The sequence below is a fragment of the Aquarana catesbeiana genome, linkage group LG04 (assembly GCF_042186555.1).
Source record: "Aquarana catesbeiana isolate 2022-GZ linkage group LG04, ASM4218655v1, whole genome shotgun sequence".
In the NCBI taxonomy this organism is placed as follows: domain Eukaryota; kingdom Metazoa; phylum Chordata; class Amphibia; order Anura; family Ranidae; genus Aquarana; species Aquarana catesbeiana.
This window is the reverse complement of record NC_133327.1, coordinates 354,041,067-354,061,405: the sequence shown is the minus strand read 5'-3', so window position 1 is coordinate 354,061,405 and position 20,339 is coordinate 354,041,067. Positions and strand designations below refer to the sequence as shown.

At 39.5% G+C, this 20,339-nt stretch overlaps 1 protein-coding gene across 2 annotated transcripts in view; it reads left to right on the top strand.

The window, feature by feature from the left end:
• The window catches only part of ASCC3 (activating signal cointegrator 1 complex subunit 3), a 1,208,179-nt gene that overhangs the window by 285,614 nt on the left and 902,226 nt on the right, over positions 1-20,339 (top strand). For both annotated transcript variants that reach the window (XM_073626995.1, XM_073626996.1), the window contains exons 9-10: positions 1,961-2,161; positions 6,091-6,231. In XM_073626995.1, the coding sequence (XP_073483096.1) occupies positions 1,961-2,161; positions 6,091-6,231 (342 nt within the window). The remainder of the gene's footprint in view (positions 1-1,960; positions 2,162-6,090; positions 6,232-20,339) is intronic.

Genomic DNA, 20,339 nt, shown 5'->3' with positions numbered 1-20,339 from the left:
ATCCATGTGAAAGGGGCCTAAGTGTTACATCGCAGGAGCAAAAGCTTTCTGCATTAGAAGTGGATGCTACATTTTCCTGCTTTACTTGTTTTGTGTATGTCCTGTTGCATATGGAAAACTTTGGAATTCACCAGTGAAAATCTTTCTCCATGCAACTGAACTCTGAATACCTACTTGGACGTTTTAACCTAGTCGCATGTACAACGCTTTCTTTAACCATTTCTTTATTATTTAAGACTTGATCCGGTACACTCTTCTGTTTCTATTATAGCTTGACAAATATTATTTTTTTAATACTGTAATTTCATCTAACAATAAGAATATTAAACTAAGACAAACTGCTATATACAGGCTGACTCATTTTTTTTCTGCATGACCTACTAGACTCTATATAATTACTATGTGATTGGTTCCTTGTAAATTGCAAGAACCATAGCTGTGAGTGACAGAACAATTTGACAGCTAGTAGTCACACACCGTGTTGGCTGCAATTTGTCATAGGTCTTAGAAATGATCATTCTCTTAACTTGTGTCATTCTCTCAACTTGTGGTTGGGAAGCTATTGCAGCACTTGTAGTGGGTAAAATACGAGGATAAGCAAAATGTTCAACATGAATCAAATGGGTACCTGTCATTATCAAATTATATTATTGTTTTGTGCAAATAATGTACTTCTTTCTTATCATAAAAGATTTTTATTTTTTTTTTTGTAATTTGGACTGTTTACAGTCGTTTGACATGCTGGAACTTGATTTCTGCATATCCAGCACTGGCAATAGCCTAGGTTTGCATGTAGCCCCCAAGGTATCACATTGCTAACTGTCAGTAACACATTCCTATATATAAAGTTTTAGACTGCCTAGCAGACCAATCTGGCTGGAGCCCTTATTGTTGGCACTTTGGCACATTTTATGCGTTTGTATTGGTAGAAGACTGTATTGTGTACTTAACCTTAAATCTATATACCTAGAACTGAACTGCCAGCAGACAAAGCTGGCAGTTTGGTGTACTCCTAAAGGAAAATGGCAAAACTGTCTTTCAGATTTGCAGTCAAGAGCCTCAGAGTCTTGTGTTTCTTTGATCTTGTGTGTATCTGATTCTGTTAATGTAGGAGGGCACAAGAGTAGTGATCCTGTTAATGTAGGCAGGCACAATTGTAGTGGTCTTGTTAATGTTGGAGGACACAGGAGTAGTGGTCTAGGAGAAGAAAATATAAATCTGGCCTTGCAAACATTTTTCAGTTGACCTTTAGTGATCTAAGACAAAGTACAACATTGTGCAGCATTACTAATCAGAAAGTAGAGCTTGCATATGTCAGGGGCAAATATGTAAACCCAAGATCCATATATAATTACAAATTAATATATATAGACAGGCTTTTTAAAAAAAATAACAGTAATAGTATTTACACTAAACTGATTTGTTCTATAATTATTTATGAAAAATTAAAAAATATACCCCTCCCTTAAAAATGTTAAGGAAAAAGCAAAGTGCGGTAATTGCCAGCAGGTGGATGTAATCTTTCATTGTTATTTTGTTTCATTTTCTTAACCAAACCCTGTACTGTAATTGAAAAGCATATAACTTATCATCTTAAATTCATACTGCCTACATGCTATTCCATGAAAAAACAAGTACTTGTTGCGATAAAAAAAAAAAAGGGAGCTTGATGTCTTGCATCTTTTTACTGTTGAATTGTCAGCATACACATAACAAGCTTAGCATATGATTATATTTTAATATAACAGGCATAACTTTTTTCCTGTTGAGGCTTAATGTCACATTAAACTCTTTTAATTGGATTTACAACATGGATTAGCTCATCATCCTATTTTTCACACTTTTCAATGCTTTATTTTTCAAACTCACAAGCGTACAGGCTTTATAATATGTATTATACTTTCTCATATTGTGCTTGAAGTAACATTTTCTTAATGTTTGTATGCTTTCCCACTTCTAGATTGGACAACTGGTCTTCAAAGGAGTGAAACGACTGAACCGGATCCAGTCAATAGTTTTTGAGACTGCTTACAACACCAATGAAAACATGCTCATCTGTGCACCAACCGGTGCAGGCAAAACGAACATTGCCATGCTAACGGTCTTGCATGAAATCCACCAAAATATTCAACAAGGTGTCATTAAAAAGGATGCATTTAAGGTATTTGTTCATTTTAATAAAGACTGGTCTGTGCTAGTAATGTCAATGTTATTTATACAGAGAATTGGAAAACTTAGAGACCCTTTAATTGGCAAAAATTGAGATAATGCTTCTAAGGCCACATCCGTATAGAATTAAATTTACAGAAAAAAATGGAGAGCCAAACGGCTCTAAGTCGGACTTTTCAGGCAAAATAGATGAGAGTATAGTAAAAAATATACTTTATTAACAGCAAATCATTACAAACAAGTCAAGTGGAAAAAGAATTTAAAAACATACAATTAACACATAATGGTCGTAAATGTATGGCGTGAACAAAAAGTTGACACCAAATAGACAGCAGTGATCCCTTGTGCGTCAACAAGTTTCGCTATTTTGCTTCATCAGGACACACTTGGGGGTTGTTTCTAAGGAACAGGTCTCACTATCTATGATAAAACACATCAATCAGACATTGTGTAACAATAACGTGATAAAAACTTTTAGCCGCTGTCATATCCAGAAGACATACATATAACACACACTCTACTACCTTGTCAGCAAGAAAACCAAGATCATTGGAAGAGGAGGGAGGGGGAAGGAAATGGTAACGACAGAACCTTTCCGGCTGGATTTGGTCCACAATATCAGGGACTTAAATATTCTCCCACATGGACATATGTACAGTGGGGATCGAAAGTTTGGGCACTCCAGGTAAAAATGTGTATTAATGTGCATAACGAAGCCAAGGAAAGATGGAAAAATCTCCAAATGGCATTAAATTACAGATTAGACATTCTTATAATATGTCAAAAAGTTAGATTTTATTTCCATCATTTACACTTTAAAAATTACAGAAAACAAAAAAATGGCGTCTGCAAAAGTTTGGGCACCCTGCAGAATTTATAGCATGCACTGCCCCCTTTGCAAAGCTGAGACCTGCCAGTGTCATGGATTGTTCTCAATCATCGTCTGAGAAGACCAGGTGATGTCAATCTCAAAGGTTTTAAATGGCCAGACTCATCTGACCTTGCCCCAACAATCAGCACCATGGGTACTTTTAAGCAGTTGTCTAGAAAACTGAAACTGAAAATAGTTGACACTCACAAAGCTGGAGAAGGCTATAAGAAGATGGCAAAGCGTTTTCAGATGTCAGTATCCTCTCTTCGGAATGTAATTAAGAAATGGCAGACATCAGGAACAGTGGAAGTTAAAGCAAGATCTGGAAGACCAAGAAAATATCAGACAGAACAGCTCGCAGGATTGTGAGAAAAGCAATTCAAAACCCACGTTTGACTGCACGATCCCTCCAGAAAGATCTGGCAGACACTGGAGTTGTGGTACACTATTCCACTATAAAGAGATACTTGTACAAATATGGCCTTCATGGAAGAGTCATCAGAAGAAAACCTCTTCTACATCCTCACCACAAAAATCAGCGTTTGAACTTTGCAAATGAACATATACACAAGCCTGAGGCATTTTGGAAACAAGTTCTGTGGACCGATGAGGTTAAAATAGAACATTTTGGCCGGAATGAGCAAAGGTACGCTTGAAAAAGAAAGGGCACAGAATTTAATGAAAAGAACCTCTGTCCAACTGTTAAGCATGGGGGTGGATCAATCATGCTTTGGGGTTGTATTGCAGCCAGTGGCACAGGGAACATTTCACGAGTAGAAGGAAAAATGGATTCAGTAAAATTTCAGCAAATTTTGGATGGTAACTTGATGCCATCTGTGAAAAAGCTGAAGTTAAAGAGAGGATGGCTTCTACAAATGGATAATGATCCTAAACACACCTCAAAATCCACGTGGGTGGATTACATCAAGAAGCGTAAACTGAAGGTTTTGCCATGGCCTTCACAATCTCCTGACCTCAACATTACTGAAAATCTATGGATAGCCCTTAAAAGAGCAGTGCGTGACAGGCAGCCCAGAAATCTCAAAGAACTGGAAGACTTTTGTAAGGAAGAATGGGCAAACATACCTCAAACAAGAATTGAAAGACTCTTGGCTGGCTACAAAAAGCGTTTACAAGCTGTGATACTTGCCAAAGGGGGCAGTACAAGATATTAACTCTGCAGGGTGCCCAAATTTTTGCAGACGCCATTATTTTGTTTTCTGTAATTTTGAAAGTGTAAATGATGGAAAAAAAATCTAACTTTTTTTGACATATTATAAGAATGTCTAATCTGTAATTTGATGCCATTTGGAGTTTTTTTCCATCTTTCCTTGGCTTTGTTATGCACATTAATACACATTTTTACCTGGGGTGCCCAAACTTTCGATCCCCACTGTATGTCTCTTTAAAAATGGGTGTATCAATTTCTCCTCCAGCTAACCAAGATAAATATGGCTATATGAACTCCAAAGGTCTATTTAGACAGGCTGGAGAGAAAGAAAGAAAGAAACAAGGAAAAAGCTATTGGAGCAATGTGTTGATGCCTTTTTTGGTTTTGTTTCTCTATTTGAATAAAAGCACTGCAGTGCCAAAAGTCAGTTGTCTAACAGCCCACCATTGATAGTCTAAGGTTCATTGTACCCCCCGGGGAAAACGTCAGCCACATTGTGGCTATGTTCAGGAGAGCTATTTATACCTACCAGTGCCTAAGAACAGCTGAAAGCTATTGTGAAGCTGATCGGGCATCACTCAGCATTACCACCGAGTGACGTCATTTGAGTGCGCCGCAATTGGTACGACCCCAGGCTGACATTTAACCAATCAACAAAAGGATACGCCTACTGCATTCCCATAGCATACAACATCACAACAGAAAGTCAGCTGACCCTTTAATTTGCATACTCTTAAAGTAAAACCAAAATAAACTAGCGAGTAACTTGTGCTGTTTACTGTAAGGCCGCGTTTACATGGTTGCTGATATCCATAGCCTGTGCATGAGCTCCTTGTTTATGAGGTTTCAGTCACCACATCCTGTTTGCAGCCAGCCCTTTTAATGTCTATTGGGGCAGAGCTCTACAGATATTTGACAGCCATGCAGGTACAGCCGCATAAACAAGGCACTCATTCACAGGCTACGGTTGTTAGTGTCTGTATGAATAATGCCTAGTACATAATATGCAGTCATTCTTACTTAACAACATGCCAACTATACAAGTGTATTTGGTGGGAAATGCCAGGTGGTATGTGGGGGTAAGGAGGAATTTTTTTCTATTTTGTCTCCTGATGTGTCAGAGGCAGACAACTTAAAGGCGTTGCACTGTCATTAAAATTACAAAAATCACCTGAGCATTTTTAACCTGTTTTGAAAAAAAAAAAAAAAACTGGCATTTTGATAACTGAAGCAGGACAGCCACCCTGCTACACCTTAAGAGACTTATTGGCTAATGTGCACTCTTGTTAATCAATTTTCTAGGTGCTCTGTTGTATGAGTATGATGGACAGCATGCATTATCAATAGAAAATTGTGTACTCCATTTGTAGGTAGAACAAAAAGTTGTATGATGATGTTTCAGGAATGCTTGTATCTCTTGTAAAACTTTTTTATATCAGATTTTAATTGATAGGAGACTTCAAATGTGGTATACAATTCTTTTTTTATTAGTAAATAATAGTAAGTTTTCAAGGGCATTAGTCAGTCCTAATTCATATAAAGAATGCTGCTTGATTTTGCTCATTACTATAATAGCAATCCTTATTTGTGTCCTAAAAATCTTATTACCCATGTGAAAAGGCTATGAAAATGCATTTAGCTTTGATGCAGAACCAATCTTCAAAGTGATGAGGCTATATAAACAAAATCCATTGTCCTCTAAAGAGCTGCACACTTATCCAGCAAAGCTAACAACTTATCATATATCACTATTAAGATTTTTCACTGTAAGTGCTTGGAATCATATTTCACAATCAATTTTGATTTGTACTGGTTGCTTTGGGACAAATGACATTGTGAGTTTTGCTCGTTTATCAGCTTGGTGTCCCTTTGTGTACAGATTGTGTATGTAGCACCTATGAAGGCCTTGGCAGCTGAGATGACAAATTACTTCAGCAAGCGTCTAGAACCATTGGGTGTCACAGTGAAAGAGCTGACTGGTGATATGCAGTTGTCAAAAGGTGAAATTTTACGGACTCAGGTAAGTTCAGCTAAGATGAAATGTATGGCTTTTGCTTTGCGCTTTCAATTTTTCACTTTGGCTTTGTGTATCTTGCCTATTGAGCTTGTATTACAATTTATGATTAAGATGAGTTACAGGCTAATACAGCCAAGCACTTGAGATGAAGTAGTTGGTAAGCTACTCTTTCATGGTAACATTTACAATCTTTAACTTAATTAGGTGATCTTTATTGTATTTGTCTCTAAGATTTGTTAACTTCTTTGAACCTTTGATACCCTAACGTATGCACAGAATTATTGTCCTCTGTCATGAAAACATATGTAGCTTATATGACCTTATCTCAGAGCAGTCTTTATTCACGTAGTTTAGAGCAGCCTGCTGTTTTGTCTGCAGTTTTGTTTTTATATCTCCAAATTTTATGTTTTATTATTAATTAATGAACCACTACAAAATTACCTTTGAGAATTTAAATAATTGAATTCTGGATCAACCAAGTTCACCAGTTAGCAAAGTCAAAGGAGTCAAGTTCAAGCTAAATTATTTCCAAACGAAAGCTGTCTGGCTTTAGTTATTTTCTTTTTGAAAACTGACTGCAAAGGCAAGTGCAGCTTGTTAGTAAACCTTTTGGTTAAAGCACAGTGCAAAAGCAAATCTTGACACATTTTGAGAATTCTGTCAAGCCTTTTATTAATGCATTGTGTTTTAGGTTTTTAGCAGTGTGGTCTTTGGTGATTTTAAAGTAGATCTGTTGTTAAAAAAGGTACTACCACAATGTCCCGTTACATATCAGTGACTTAAGGGGGTAGTAAAGGCAGAAGGTTTTTTTTATCTTCACGCATTCTATGCATTCTACGATAAGGTAAAAAGCCTTCTGTGTGCAGCAGCCCCCCTAATACTTACCCGAGGTTCATCTCTATCCAGCAATGTCCACGAGTCCTTCGGCTGTCCGGGACTCTCCCTCCTTATTGGCTGAGTCACAGCAGGGCTGCAGCTCGGCTCAGGTGCCCCCATAGCAAGCTTGACAGGAGGAAGGGACCAGGAGCAGCAAAGAGGGACCTGAGAAGAGGGCGATCCAGGCTGCCCTGTGCAAAACCAACTGCACATAGTACGTAAGTATAACATGTTTATTATTTAAAAAAAAAAAACGAAACAAGACTTTACAATTACTTTAACAAAAAATAAAATCTGCTTCGTGCACCCTGTGAGTCCCTAAACATTGTTTCAGAAAAAAAAAAAAATCTTGATTTTATTTACAAGAAGACAAGCCAGTTGTTTGTGGTGACTAGTTTGTATCTTTGTCGTAACTGAGTCCCTTAAAAAAAAAAAAAAAAATGAAAATAAAAAAGTCTTTGATATAATTGGAGGATAAAGTAATTTCCTCTTTATTTTGGTTTCAAATTTGTGATCTTGAAGCTGAAAAAAAAAAAAAGGTTATAAATACACTTTGGGTCCATCAAATACATTTGTAAACCATATTATTACTTGGTAAAAATAGCAATGACATCATCACTTTGCTGTGTACATAGTTTGCACAGAGTAGCGCAGTGGGAGGGACCCTGCAAGCCCCACCCACTACTACTATGTATATATATATAGATCTATATATATAGTTGTGCTCATAAGTTCACATACCTCGGGAGAATTTATGATTTCTTGGCCATTTTTCAGAGAATATGAATGATAACACAAGAACATTTCTTTCACTCATGGTTAGTGATTGGCTGAAGCCATTTGTTATCAATCAACTGTGTTTACTAAATCATAATGGCAACAGAAACTTCCCAAATGACCCTGATCAAAAGTTTACATACCCTGGTGATTTTGGCCTGATAACATGCACACAAGTTGACACAAAGGGGTTTGAATGGGTATTAAAGGTAACCATCCTCACCTGTGATCTGTTTGCTTGTATTTAGTGTGTGTGTGTATAAAAGGCCAATGCGTTTCTGGACTACTGACAGACCCCTTGCATCTTTAATCCAGTGCTGCACTGACGTTTCTGGATTCTGAGTCATGGGAAAAGCAAAAAGAATGGTCAAAGGATCTGCGGGAAAAGGTAGTTGAACTGTATAAAACAGGAAAGGGATATAAAAAGATATCCAAGGAATTGAGAATGCCAGTCAGCAGTGTTCAAACTCTAATCAAGAAGTGGAAAATGAGGGGTTCTGTTGAAACCAAACCACGGTCAGGTAGACCAACTAAAATTTCAGCCATAACTGCCAGGAAAATAGTTTGGGATGCAAAGAGAAATGCACAAATAACTTCAGGTGAAATACAGGACTCTCTCAAAACATGTGGCTGTTTCAAGATGCACAATAAGGAGGCACTTGAAGAAAGATGGGCTGCATGGTTGAGTCGCCAGAAGAAAGCCATTACTGTTAGGAGAGCAGCCGATCGGCTCTCCTCTATTCGCGTCTTTCAGACGCGAGTGAGGAAAAGCCGATCACCGGCTCTTCCTATTTACATCTTGATCAGCCGTGATTGGACACGGCTGATCACGTGGTAAAGAGTCTCCGTCAGAGACTCTTTACCTAGATCGGTGTTGCAGGGTGTCAGACTGACACCCCGCAACAACGATCGCCCCCCGGGGGCGCGCAGCGTCTCGATATCCTGATCATGTCATATGATGTCCGGTCAGGGATATCAAACCACTTTGCCGCTGTCATTTTGTAATAGGGCGGGAGGCAAGTGGTTAAGGAACACAACAGTGGCCAGGACACATACAGATCATGAATGGAGTTGTATTACATTGTTTTACTCTCAATACAAAGAAATAGAGTCTATATTCAAAGCCCATTGGCATCTCCTGAGTCTAGATAAGACCCTCAAGCCTGTTTTACCTTCGGCCCCCAAGTTTATACACAGAAAGGCCCCTAATGTGGAGGATAGAGTAGTAAAGATAATTTTAGACCCTCCCTCTAGACCATCTAGTTTTTGGGACAAAGATGGCTTCTATGCGTGCCGAAAATGCAAGGCATGCAGGGAGGTGACTACCCCTATGAGAGGAATGGTTAAATTTACCTCAACAGTGAATCACAAGGAATTTGATATAAAGGAATTCATAACGTGTAATGTTACGCACGTGGTGTATGTATTGACATGCCCATGTGGGTTGATGTATGTGGGCCGCACAAAAATACCATTGAAGGTTCCGTATTGCGGAACATATACAAAACATAAAACTTGGATTTAAAGACAATAATGTCTCATTGCACTTTAAATTACATCATAATCAGGACCCCTCAGGATTAAAGTTTTGGGGAGTAGATCATGTAAAACCAGTGTGGAGAGGGTCTAATCAGGTGAGAGAACACTCCAAACGTGAAACTTATTGGATCTTTTTTAATTGATACACTCACCCCCAAGGGGTTAAATGTGGAGTTGGACATTAATTGCTTCATTAGCGATTATTGAGGTTATACAGTAACCGCCTCCACTTCTTGGGCCTTTTAATAAATGTAATAAATATATATCGTATGTGGGTACTGCTCTAGTCCCCTACTGTGCAATTTATTAGGTTATTCTGATATTGTAGTCTGTTTTTGATATCACTATATGTGTAATGATACTATGTTATTCACAATAGTGGCGGTTATATTGAATCAGTGATTTTGGATTTTAGTATGTTTTGAAATTTAAATTCTAACCCTATATGACTGTATGGGCATTATAAAACATGGGGATGTTTACTTTATAAGTCATACAGATTGTTGCTCCTTTTATTTAATTAGTTATGAAAGAAGATGCTTTTTATATGATTTATTTTTTATATAATGTTTTAGATATTAGGTTATGTCTTAAGAATGTTTACCTGTTATTGCGACTGTATAGTGTTGAATACAAGCATATATATGAGTTCTTTATTTACCAATGCTCTTATAACAGATTGAAACCCACAACCGAATATGCTTGCCACGGGTGTAAGTAGTGCGCAAATGTAGGGTTAACATTTGCATATCGTGTTGTTGGTATAAAAAGTCGGGACGTCGAATCGTAAGGCCACGCCCTCAGAGGAAGTCGTAATGATGAAACTAGTCCGGGCATGACCTTACGATGACTGGACGTGACAAGTGCGTTCCACGACCAGGAAGAGACAAACCAGGAAGCAAGCGGTGGACGCTGTTTCCCACAGAGTGTGAATTGCACCACTCCCTGTGTTATGAGGAACGCTCATCTACTTGCCTAGATAGTTTTAAGCTGTGTGGCCGATGATTTTGTATGGAAAACTTTTATGTAATAAACTGAAAACGAAAACGGAATTACGCTATTGGAACCTTTTTTCTGTCTGAGAAACCGGTGGAGATCTTAGGATAAACTGTGACACCTTCCTTGATGCTGAGAACAGCTGTGGTTTATCTATCCATGCCCGATATATCCATCCCTCGATGGGGGGTGTGATGCACAGATTTTGGGGTGGGGTGTTTAATCGTGTAACATAGCAAGATCACCAGCTGAGGTTTCTGGGACTTTTCCACACCATCTATCAACTGCTTATTCCTTATGTGTTATATACACATGAAAGCTGATTGTAAACTTTATGATAGTAGCGCTGCTATAATAATAATTATAGGCACCTGAGTTGTATTTGTGCTAATTTTATTATTGTTATTTGCTTTTGAAGTAGTATGTATTAAAGTATAACTAAATGCAAAACTTGTTTATCCTTTTAAATAGAGTGGAGCAGTATTAGAATACCTGTCAGTTTTTATTGCTGTCTTTGTACCCATTAAGGAGGTTCATCCTCTCTATTTGTCCTATTTACTATTAAAAGTAAAAGAAAATCCCAAATTTTGGGTTGTCCACAGAAAAGTAACAGAGGGGAAATCTTCCAATAGGGACACCATTTCTGGTGACCTGGGGTCCCCAAGGAATTGCCTTAATTTTCAGTTCCTGTTTGGCTGTGGGACAGGAAGTAAAGGGAAATCTCTGCAATGGGACAAAGAGGGAGAAAGAAAATCTGACAGGGGTTTATAACCCTCCCTTGCTCTATCCAAAATTAAAAAAAAAAGTTGTGCCCATAGTTCTACTTTAAGGGTTGGATACATTTTTGTTGGGGCTGTGGTAGAACATCTCCCGGCCAAAGGTTAGGGTGTGTCAGCGTGTGGGCCCAGAAAGGCAGGTCGAAGCCACAATGGAATAGGGTGAACCAAAGGAGCAGGAGCAGGAGAAGAGGGTGGATGATTGGTCCAGAAATGACAAAGTAAACCATTACAAATATAAATATAAGGGGAGTTATTGGGCAAGCAGTGTAAGGAACAGCAAAACTGGTGAAGGACGTAAGAGCCAGTATATATAGTATAATGAAAGTTCCAATGTGGATAGGAAGTAGTAAGAAAACGGGAATAGAACTGACCTGTACACTGCAAAATATGTGAATGCATCCTGACTAGATCCCAGCTGTGTCCCAAATGGAGGGGTTGGGTGCATGACTGGGATCGGTTTATATGCCCACAACATCCTGGGTAGTTAAATACATCCTGTACAGGTGGGATCTACCTCTTGCTGATGCGACTGTTGGCCTCCACGGACGTCTGGCCAATCCAATCAGAGTGGTGGGCGGGCAGGCACCCCCCGGGCTGATGACATGTGGCGCCTCCACGTCAGGCGGGATGATGTCACATGGTGCCGTTCACCCCGCGCAAAAAGAGAGCATGTGTGGACTGGTCTTTATTACAGAAGCTCCTGCACAAAGACAAAGTTTCACACAGGATTACAGCACAGATCTGTTAGAATACACAAAGCACACCTAGATTCAAGAACAAATACAAATGCTTCAGGTGTTTAGACAATATTTCCTTATGCTGGAGTTTTAGCTTTCATTTATCTTACTTTTGTGTATTGTTCTTTTGTCTTGTCGTTAAATTGTGTTTTGTTGCAACACATACAGATATACTCCAAAATTGTGTTTTATTTTTGGTTATGTTTAGGGATTGGTTCAAATGAATACTGTTGCAGAATGGCCTGGCCACAGTGGAGTCTGTAAAACAATGCAGTAGCTTGTGCTTCATACAGTAGGCTGTGCTGTCTACATGGTTCTTTTTTGTGTCTGGAAAGAAAGCAAAATGATCCTACCTCATCTCAGCCATGCATGAGTAGCCTCGTATTTTTGTCACTGAATATAAAGTGTTCCCTGATTGGCCGAGGTGAAGAGGTGGACAGATGACACCACAGTCTTCACCTCAGCCAATCAGCCTACCTGTGCCGCTGTTGGAAAGAGTGAAATTCACTTGTTGTCTAGGTGACAGCTGTCACCAGGTGAATGAGAGGAAGTTTCACCAACACGACCCGGCAACAATTAGCGTGTCTTTGGGAGCATGTGTTTGAACAGATGACAATGAGATAGCAACTGAGGGGCAGTCCCCCTGTTATGTTACGAACACATTTTACTGTTCCCCACCATATCTCCCTCAACTACACCTAGGTAATATTAGATGCCACCCACCTCTGAATTTGCATATGGTTTTAACCATTTTCCCCTAATTTTGATACTTGCCTTACAGTAAGCCATTCTTTTGATCTGGGTGTTAGCATGGTAGAGCTGTTGTACTCCTAACTTCCTAGATGTTGTGTTAAGGCAGTCCTTTCATGAAAACATCTTCTTAGAGAAAACCCCTATATTATTTCTGGTTTCCCATGTTCTCCCCATGTCGAGCATTGTCATCCATGAACTATTATTATAGCTTAAGTTTCTGTGCTGTGTTTAGTAGAATTTCCTTAATCTGGCACCCAAGGGAATTGCACTTGCCAGTCATTAAAACATTCTGCATTACCCAGCTGCCAGATGTTTATGAAGAATGTTTTATTTATTTATTTATTTATTTATTTTTTACAACATCTATATTCCTGTTTATGTTGTTGGTATAGGTATTATATTATTTACTTCCCTATGCGGTGGTGTGCTAAAGGGTTTTACGTGTGCCTGTAACAGTTACCTACATTCTGTGTTTCATAGGCAGACCTACTGTATGTGATGATCTATATAAAGTTATTGGAGGAAATATATTTTGTTTCCACTGTTTGACAGAAGAAAATTTAAACTGTCAATAAAACACAGCCACTAGATTTAGAGTTCAGAGAGTATTTGCTGTGCCCACTGAGATGTGTACACACATCTTGGAAAGAGCTGTTATATTGGCAGCAGATCTAATTTCTACGAGCCAAATACATAAAACATCTTAATAAACAGCAGTACTATAGATGCCTTAGGTGACCAGACTGAGAAGTAAGCATTGGAAAATCATGTAGATGTGCATGTTGTAAAGCCGTTCATCATGTAGAAGAATCTTTCAATGAATCTTTATTTTTGCTTCAAGCTGTGAAGAAATGCCTCCAATTTCTGGATTACTGCCATTTACAAACCTCAACTCAAATACACTACATTTTACTTGTAATAAAATGGACATAATAATAGTTCCATATGCTGTTTAGTTGTTATTGTGTTTGAAGGGTAAGTTTGGTCAGCTTTATAAGGTCAAAACCTTTAAACACACAAACATTTGTGCCTTAACCCTAGATCAGTGTTAACAGGCACACCTCTGTTAAACAAAATGTCAGTCTCTTACAGAGCAAAATATGGTGTCACTGTTTGGTTAAACTGTTATTGAAGATTTGACTTCATTTCTTCTCTTAAAAATTACATTCAAACATTTTATGGAAAGTTGCTTATTATATATTTTGTGCATGAGCCTACTTGATTAAGGAAAAACATGGAAGTGAATAAACCTAGGCAATTTTGGTACATTCTACTTATCCTTTTTTTTTTCTCTTTAAGTTTACCATGTCTTGGAACTTTGCATGTGATATTCGTGTTTGCCAATTATGACATAAGGTTGATTTTGATGGTAATTTTTGTAAATCCTAGTTTAAACTTTTTTTCCAGCTTATAAACCGAATGGTAATCCAGCTAATTTATTACTATTAGGACATGGATGTGCAGTTTAAAGCGGAACTTTACCCATAACAACTTGATAAAAATAAGGTTGTTTTTAGCAAGGAACATATGTTCCACGTTAATAATTATGCTACCAAAACAAGTGTGTGCTGTAAATTGCTTCCAGCATGGCTCCTGTTTTCTTCTTGCTGCAGGCTGCCATTTTGCTGAATCCCAGAGCCCCTGAACAGCAGTAAATCATAAAGCAAAACTAAAAACGTCGTTCAGTTTAAAAAAACGGTTACATTCCTGGAATACAAGTGTTTTCCCCGCACCAGGTTGTATCCAAACCAGGTATAAACTGAATGAGCTATGAGTAAGCGCTCCGCAGAGCGTGAAACGCGTTAGCTGATTATCTGTACATTCTATCCATGGTGCTTTGTACATGATTTGTTCCTGATTTTACAATAAAGAAATTTCGTTGGATTATATTCTCCTGGTGTGCGGCTGTCCGGACTTTTTTCTTCCCTAACAACATACATTCCTGGAATGCCAGGATTGCTAACTGTCACAACTGTGTCCTCAACCAAATTGTCAAACCATCAAATGACTGGTGGCAGTTGCAGATCAAACAGAAGCAGCTTTCTTGGCTGTAAAGGAAAGGATATTTTAATTCCTAAGGTTGTAAACAGATCCACCTCTACAAATTCAGCAGTGCCTAAAAAGTAGAGAGCAATTGGGAATGTGCAGAGCAGGGTGAGACATGTATTAGTGCACTTTGAACAGCATTGGCAATTATTTTTAATGTTTTACATGGCTATACCTGCAAAAGGGGCCAGCCTGAAATGATCTAGCAGGACCTAATTTTCTGACTAAAGTTTCCCCTCTCTGCTGTGCCGCCTCTGCTCTCCTGTCCTATGGTTCAGATTGGAGGGAGTGATGTTCCAGTTTTACTACAATCAGGAGCACCAATGCAGTGGAATTGCTACAAGCGTAACAGCCAATGAAGTTGGTGTCTCTGCTCACGCAGAAGCCTTAGCTCTTTAGTCATCAGTCCATACAAACCTTATAGGAGGTGACCCAGAACCAACAGTGAAGGTAAGGCAGTATGGTGTGTTCTTGGTGTTTTGACTCCTGAGGGAATTAAAGCAAAGCAAAACTAAAGAGTCCTTTAAGGCGTGGGTCCCCAACTACTGGGCCGCAGACCTTCTGCAGCCAGGCCAAGAAGGCTGCCCCGTAAACAGGTGTGGCTGGCTGGCAGGGAAGCGAGCGAGCAGAGAGATGACATCTGTCACCACCCACCCTCACTCTGGGACCCAGCCAATGCACATGTGCCAGTTTACCATCGGAACGCTGTAACGCTGGGGAGAGACTGCCAGAAGCCTCTTTCCTAGCTGTCACTGTTGCCTGCCACCAAATTGCCTTTACATTTAAAAAGTGACGAGCTGCATCTGGTATTTTTTGATGGCAGGCAACAGTGGGAAGCTTCAGCTGGTGGCAGGATAGTGACAATCCGCATCTGGTGGCAGGCGACGCGACAAATGACAATCCACATCTGGTGGCAGGTAACAATCTGCATCTGGTGGCAGCTGACGTGGCAAGGGACAATCTGCATCTGGTGGCAGGTGACAATCCACATCTGGTGGCAGGTGACGTGGCAAGTGACAATCCGCATCTGGTGGCAAGTGACAATCTACATCTGGTGGGAGGAAACGTGGCAAGTGATAAGCTGCATCTGGTGGCAAGTGACATGGCAAGTGACAAATTGCATCTGGTAGCAGGTGAAGTGGCAAGCTGCATCTGGTGGCAGGTGATGTGACAAGATGCATCTGGTGGCAGGTGATGGTGGCAAGTGCACCTGTTTTCAGCCGACTTGGCATTTGACAAGCTGCATCTGGTGACAGGTAACAGTGGCAAGTGACACTCTCAGAGCTCCCACTGATCCTGCATTATGGTGAGTTGAATTATTTAATTCTCTATTACAATTTAATAATAGAAATAATGTGCTTTAACCACTTCAGCCCCGGAAGAATTGGCTGCTCAATGACCAGGCCATTTTTTGTGATACGGCACTGTGTCGCTTTAACTGACAATTATAAAAATGCACTGATTACTGTATAAATGTCACTGGCAGGGAAAAGGTTAACACTAGGGGGCGATTAAGGGAGTTAACTGTGTTCCCTAGTGTGTGTTCTAACTGTAGGGGGATGGGACTGACTATAGGAGATGAGAGATGGTGGTTCCCAGCTCGTAGGAACTCACGATCTCTCTCTCCTCACAGAACTTGGATGTGTGTATTTACACACACACACATCCCTGTTCTGCCTCTCGTGGCTGGCGGTCATCGTGACTGCCGGTCACAAGCACGCCTGCTATCCCGCTTAAAGGGAACGACATATAGCTACTACGGTTCGCGGGATTGTGCCGACCTGCCGCAGTATAATGACGGCGGCTGGTCGACAAGTGGTTAATCATCCTGACACCATATCTACCATACCGTGATGATTGAAGTGCCAACACCAGCCATTGCCCCGACAAATTGCCTGGGAAAAATTGCATCAGTGCCTCCTGACTCCTGTGTTTCAGCACATGCTTTACACCCTCCTGATCAGAGATCCGAAAAGATCTGAAGAACAGGTTTAAGTTAATTTTCTTATGGAGAGAATGGCAGTTTTCCAATACACCTCTGCATGAAGAAAAGTTGACACATGTTCTGAATTTAATGTGATGTTCTAAATGCCTATGAATTTATAAAAATGTTAATAATTTTCCCCTAATCAGTCCTTGGCTTCAGCAGCATAATCTAGTGAAGCTGTCAGTAGTAACAGGGAGTTCAACTATGAGCATGATAATGAATATGTGTAATGAAGCAAATCATTAACACAGCACAAATATTAAGAAGATACATGTAGGAATGACTAAATCAGTTCACACTTAGTGATATTTAGTGATAGCCTTTTTAAAGCAGTTTCTACTTCTGAGATAGAGACGTACTGTGTACTCTGTGTTCTTCAGGTTTTCAGCTTGTTTTCCCACCATGACTTGGTTGGTTTAATCCGGGCCTAGCCTAGCTTCTGGTTTCAGAGTGGCACCCTTTAGCTTGTAGGTTTCTGTGGAGCCATCCGTGCATGCACGTTCCCAGCTTGCATTGTGGATGAGTCACAGGAAAACATTACCCCATCGACAAGCCACTCCATTTTCCACCCTTCTTCTTGTCACTGACTAAAATTGGCTGGAGCATGCACTGTCCCTACTTCAGTGTGCGTGTGAAGAACTCAGGGAGTGTGCTGCACTTCTCCGGATGTTTTGGGAAGTGGTGGTATGAACCTGGAGTTGGCAGGGATGAACAACGATAAATTAGTGTTTGGCACACTGGGGCATGTAAAAATATAGAGGCATGTTTTACCTTAATGCTTATAATACATTAAGATAAAATTACTAAGCAGTTAGTACTACTTTAAAGTAGAACTATAGACAAAACCGTTTTCTTTGCTTTGGATAGAACAAGGCCATCTGTGTTCTATTGTGGAGGTTTCCCTTCACTTCCTGTCCCATAGCAAAACAGGAAGAGAGAGGAAATCCCTTCAAATTAAGGGAATCCCTTGGGGGCCCCCAGTCACCAGAACTAGTGTCCCCATTAGAAAAACTTTTAGGAAAACTCAAAATGTGGGATTTTATTTACTTTCAATGATAATGGTAAACAGGACAAATAGGGTGAATTCATGATTGGACTTTTCTTATAATAAATTACTGCTGATTATTTTTTTTTTTACTATATAGTTGATATTTTCATGTTCATTTCTTTAGTTGCGCTGCACTAGTTTCTGTTATCTACATAATGTGGTATTTCTTTTAAATACTGGAGCTTATGATGATTGAAAATGTCCATTCATACATATTGCAAACATTAATGATACATTGGTACATTCACACAGCAATTTTTTTTTTATAAAAAGACTCCAAAGTCTTTATTCAGACTCTAGTATAATAAAAATTAAGTGCATTTTAGAGGCTCAGAGGGTATCTTTTCATCAGGGCTTCGTACTGGTAAAGAATTGTATACTGGACTGATAAAATAGTAGGGATCTGGAGAGATCTTACTAATTAACGCTCAGAATCCTTCCAGTTTTTTCTGTCCAGTACACGCTTCTTTCAACAGTACCAAGCCCTGATGAAGTGTGGCTGTTTAAACTCCTGAATTGTGTTGGATTTTTATGATACAAGATTCTGAATAAAATTAAATCTGTTGCCCTCTAAAGAGAATATATTGTGTGTTTTCAATGACTACTTATTGTTTTGCTTACATCGATTATACTGCATATAAACTATTACATTTTTACATGCTTACTGTTATTAGAGTCACACTATAGACTGCTTTCTGTGTCTTAGTGTAATTGCCAGCTCTCTGTCCTATTTTTATGATATTCAGCCACAGAGCCTGTGCATTGTTTGCAGTGTGTCTGCTGATTTATTTACTTGCATTTATAGAAGCAGTAGAAAAGCCTAACCTTTATGTAGCAGCACAATAGGGAAGCAGAGCCTGCATATGTGATGAAAATATATGGCTGCAATTCCTTACGAGTTCTCTGTAATTTCATGCACAATCGGCTCCAGAGAGGGGCAGTAGATGGGGAGCTACGGCAGGCTGTAATAACAGCAAATCTAAGGGCTGGTTCCCACTGGGAATCACACAGGAACACGCTTTCCTGTGCGATTCACATGCTGTTCTGTGTGGTGCGATTTCAGCTTATTAATTTTAAATGAGCTGAAATTGCACAAAGTAGTGAATGCACTACTTTTGAAAACTCACTGCAACTGGATCACATGGTACTTCTGTACCATGCAATCTGGGGCAAGCAAACGCACTGCATTTGCAACCTGCTTTTGGGCTGTCATTAACTTTATATTAACACTACGGCAGATTGCAACTGCAGTGTAATTTGAGCACTGTGAGGGAAACACACACGGAACATGGGTTTCCCCGACAGCATTCTGGTATGAACTGGCCCTAAAATAGAGGAACCTGACAGGCTGTCTGGCTAATCATAGACTTGAACAGAGTATAGAGGGTGGTGCAGAAACAGAAGTGATTTAAGTTGTAGGACTATTTGTGGTAGTACCTGTGGAGGACTGAATTTAACTAGATGTGTGATTTTCTCGGTAATGATGCAGATAACCTCTGCCATTCATTTTTTCTTTGTGTAGTCTGAGTTTGAATTGTCCAGATTTGTGACAGGTTTACTTCAATGTCTGCGATGAAATTCTTTAATACACATAGAATGGAGCAAAGTTGGCTAGATAAAGTTGTTGTCAGTTCTTTCTGCATGTTGCCGTACATCTGGCAATTTCACATTGATGTGCACAGTATTGCTCTTTATTGGATATAGCTGGTAACAGGCAGCCCTGATAATCTCTCATTTCATGAAACCTTAATTAGATGTCTGGGACGTTTTTGTTAAATACCCTATTTTTTTTGCAGTGCTCTAAGTAACATTGCATGCATACTTGCAAGATATTGGTATAAAAGTTTATTAGAAGCATTGGTCTTTTATTGGGTTGTGTATTTCCTGACACGCTCCAGTGTGTATAGTTATATGTAGTCAGTTGTCATGACAAAGAATTGCCCGGTTTTCACCTATACCCGCCGCAAAAAAGGGGTTCAACCTGGTTGAAGGTCATGGCTGGTGGAAGACAGCTGTTCTTGGGAATTATGCTGGAGGTGAAGACCAGTTAAAGACAGACATCAAGATTTTCTAGGGATAAACTGAGCACAGTACTGAAACTCTCAAACTGACAGGATAGTTTGCTCAGGTACTGACACCCTATAGTGAGTAATTATTAAACATTGTCTGCATGCCGGTGTTGCAGCAGCAGTTTTCAGCTAGAAGAAGACACAGGAATGTGCATAGAAACCGTGGGCCTAGCCTCAGAAAGGGCATGGCCTGCAAAGAGGATCAAGGCTGGACAGCATTCCTACATAGATGGTAAGGAGACAAATAGCTCTAGCTGGTTGCTATGATCACTAAGGCTGCATTAACACCTGAGCGTTTTCAGCTCGTAAAACGCTCATCTCAAAAGTTCCAAAAAGCCCAACAATCAAAATCCCATTAATTTAAATGGCCCCTGTTCACATCTGAGCATTCTGTCACATTTAGCAAAACGCCTGAAGCTCAAAAAAGTACATGAGCTTCTTTTTAGGCAGACTACAGGTGTTTTTCTTCTTTTTCGGTTGGTGACCTTTTGACCCGTACAAAAT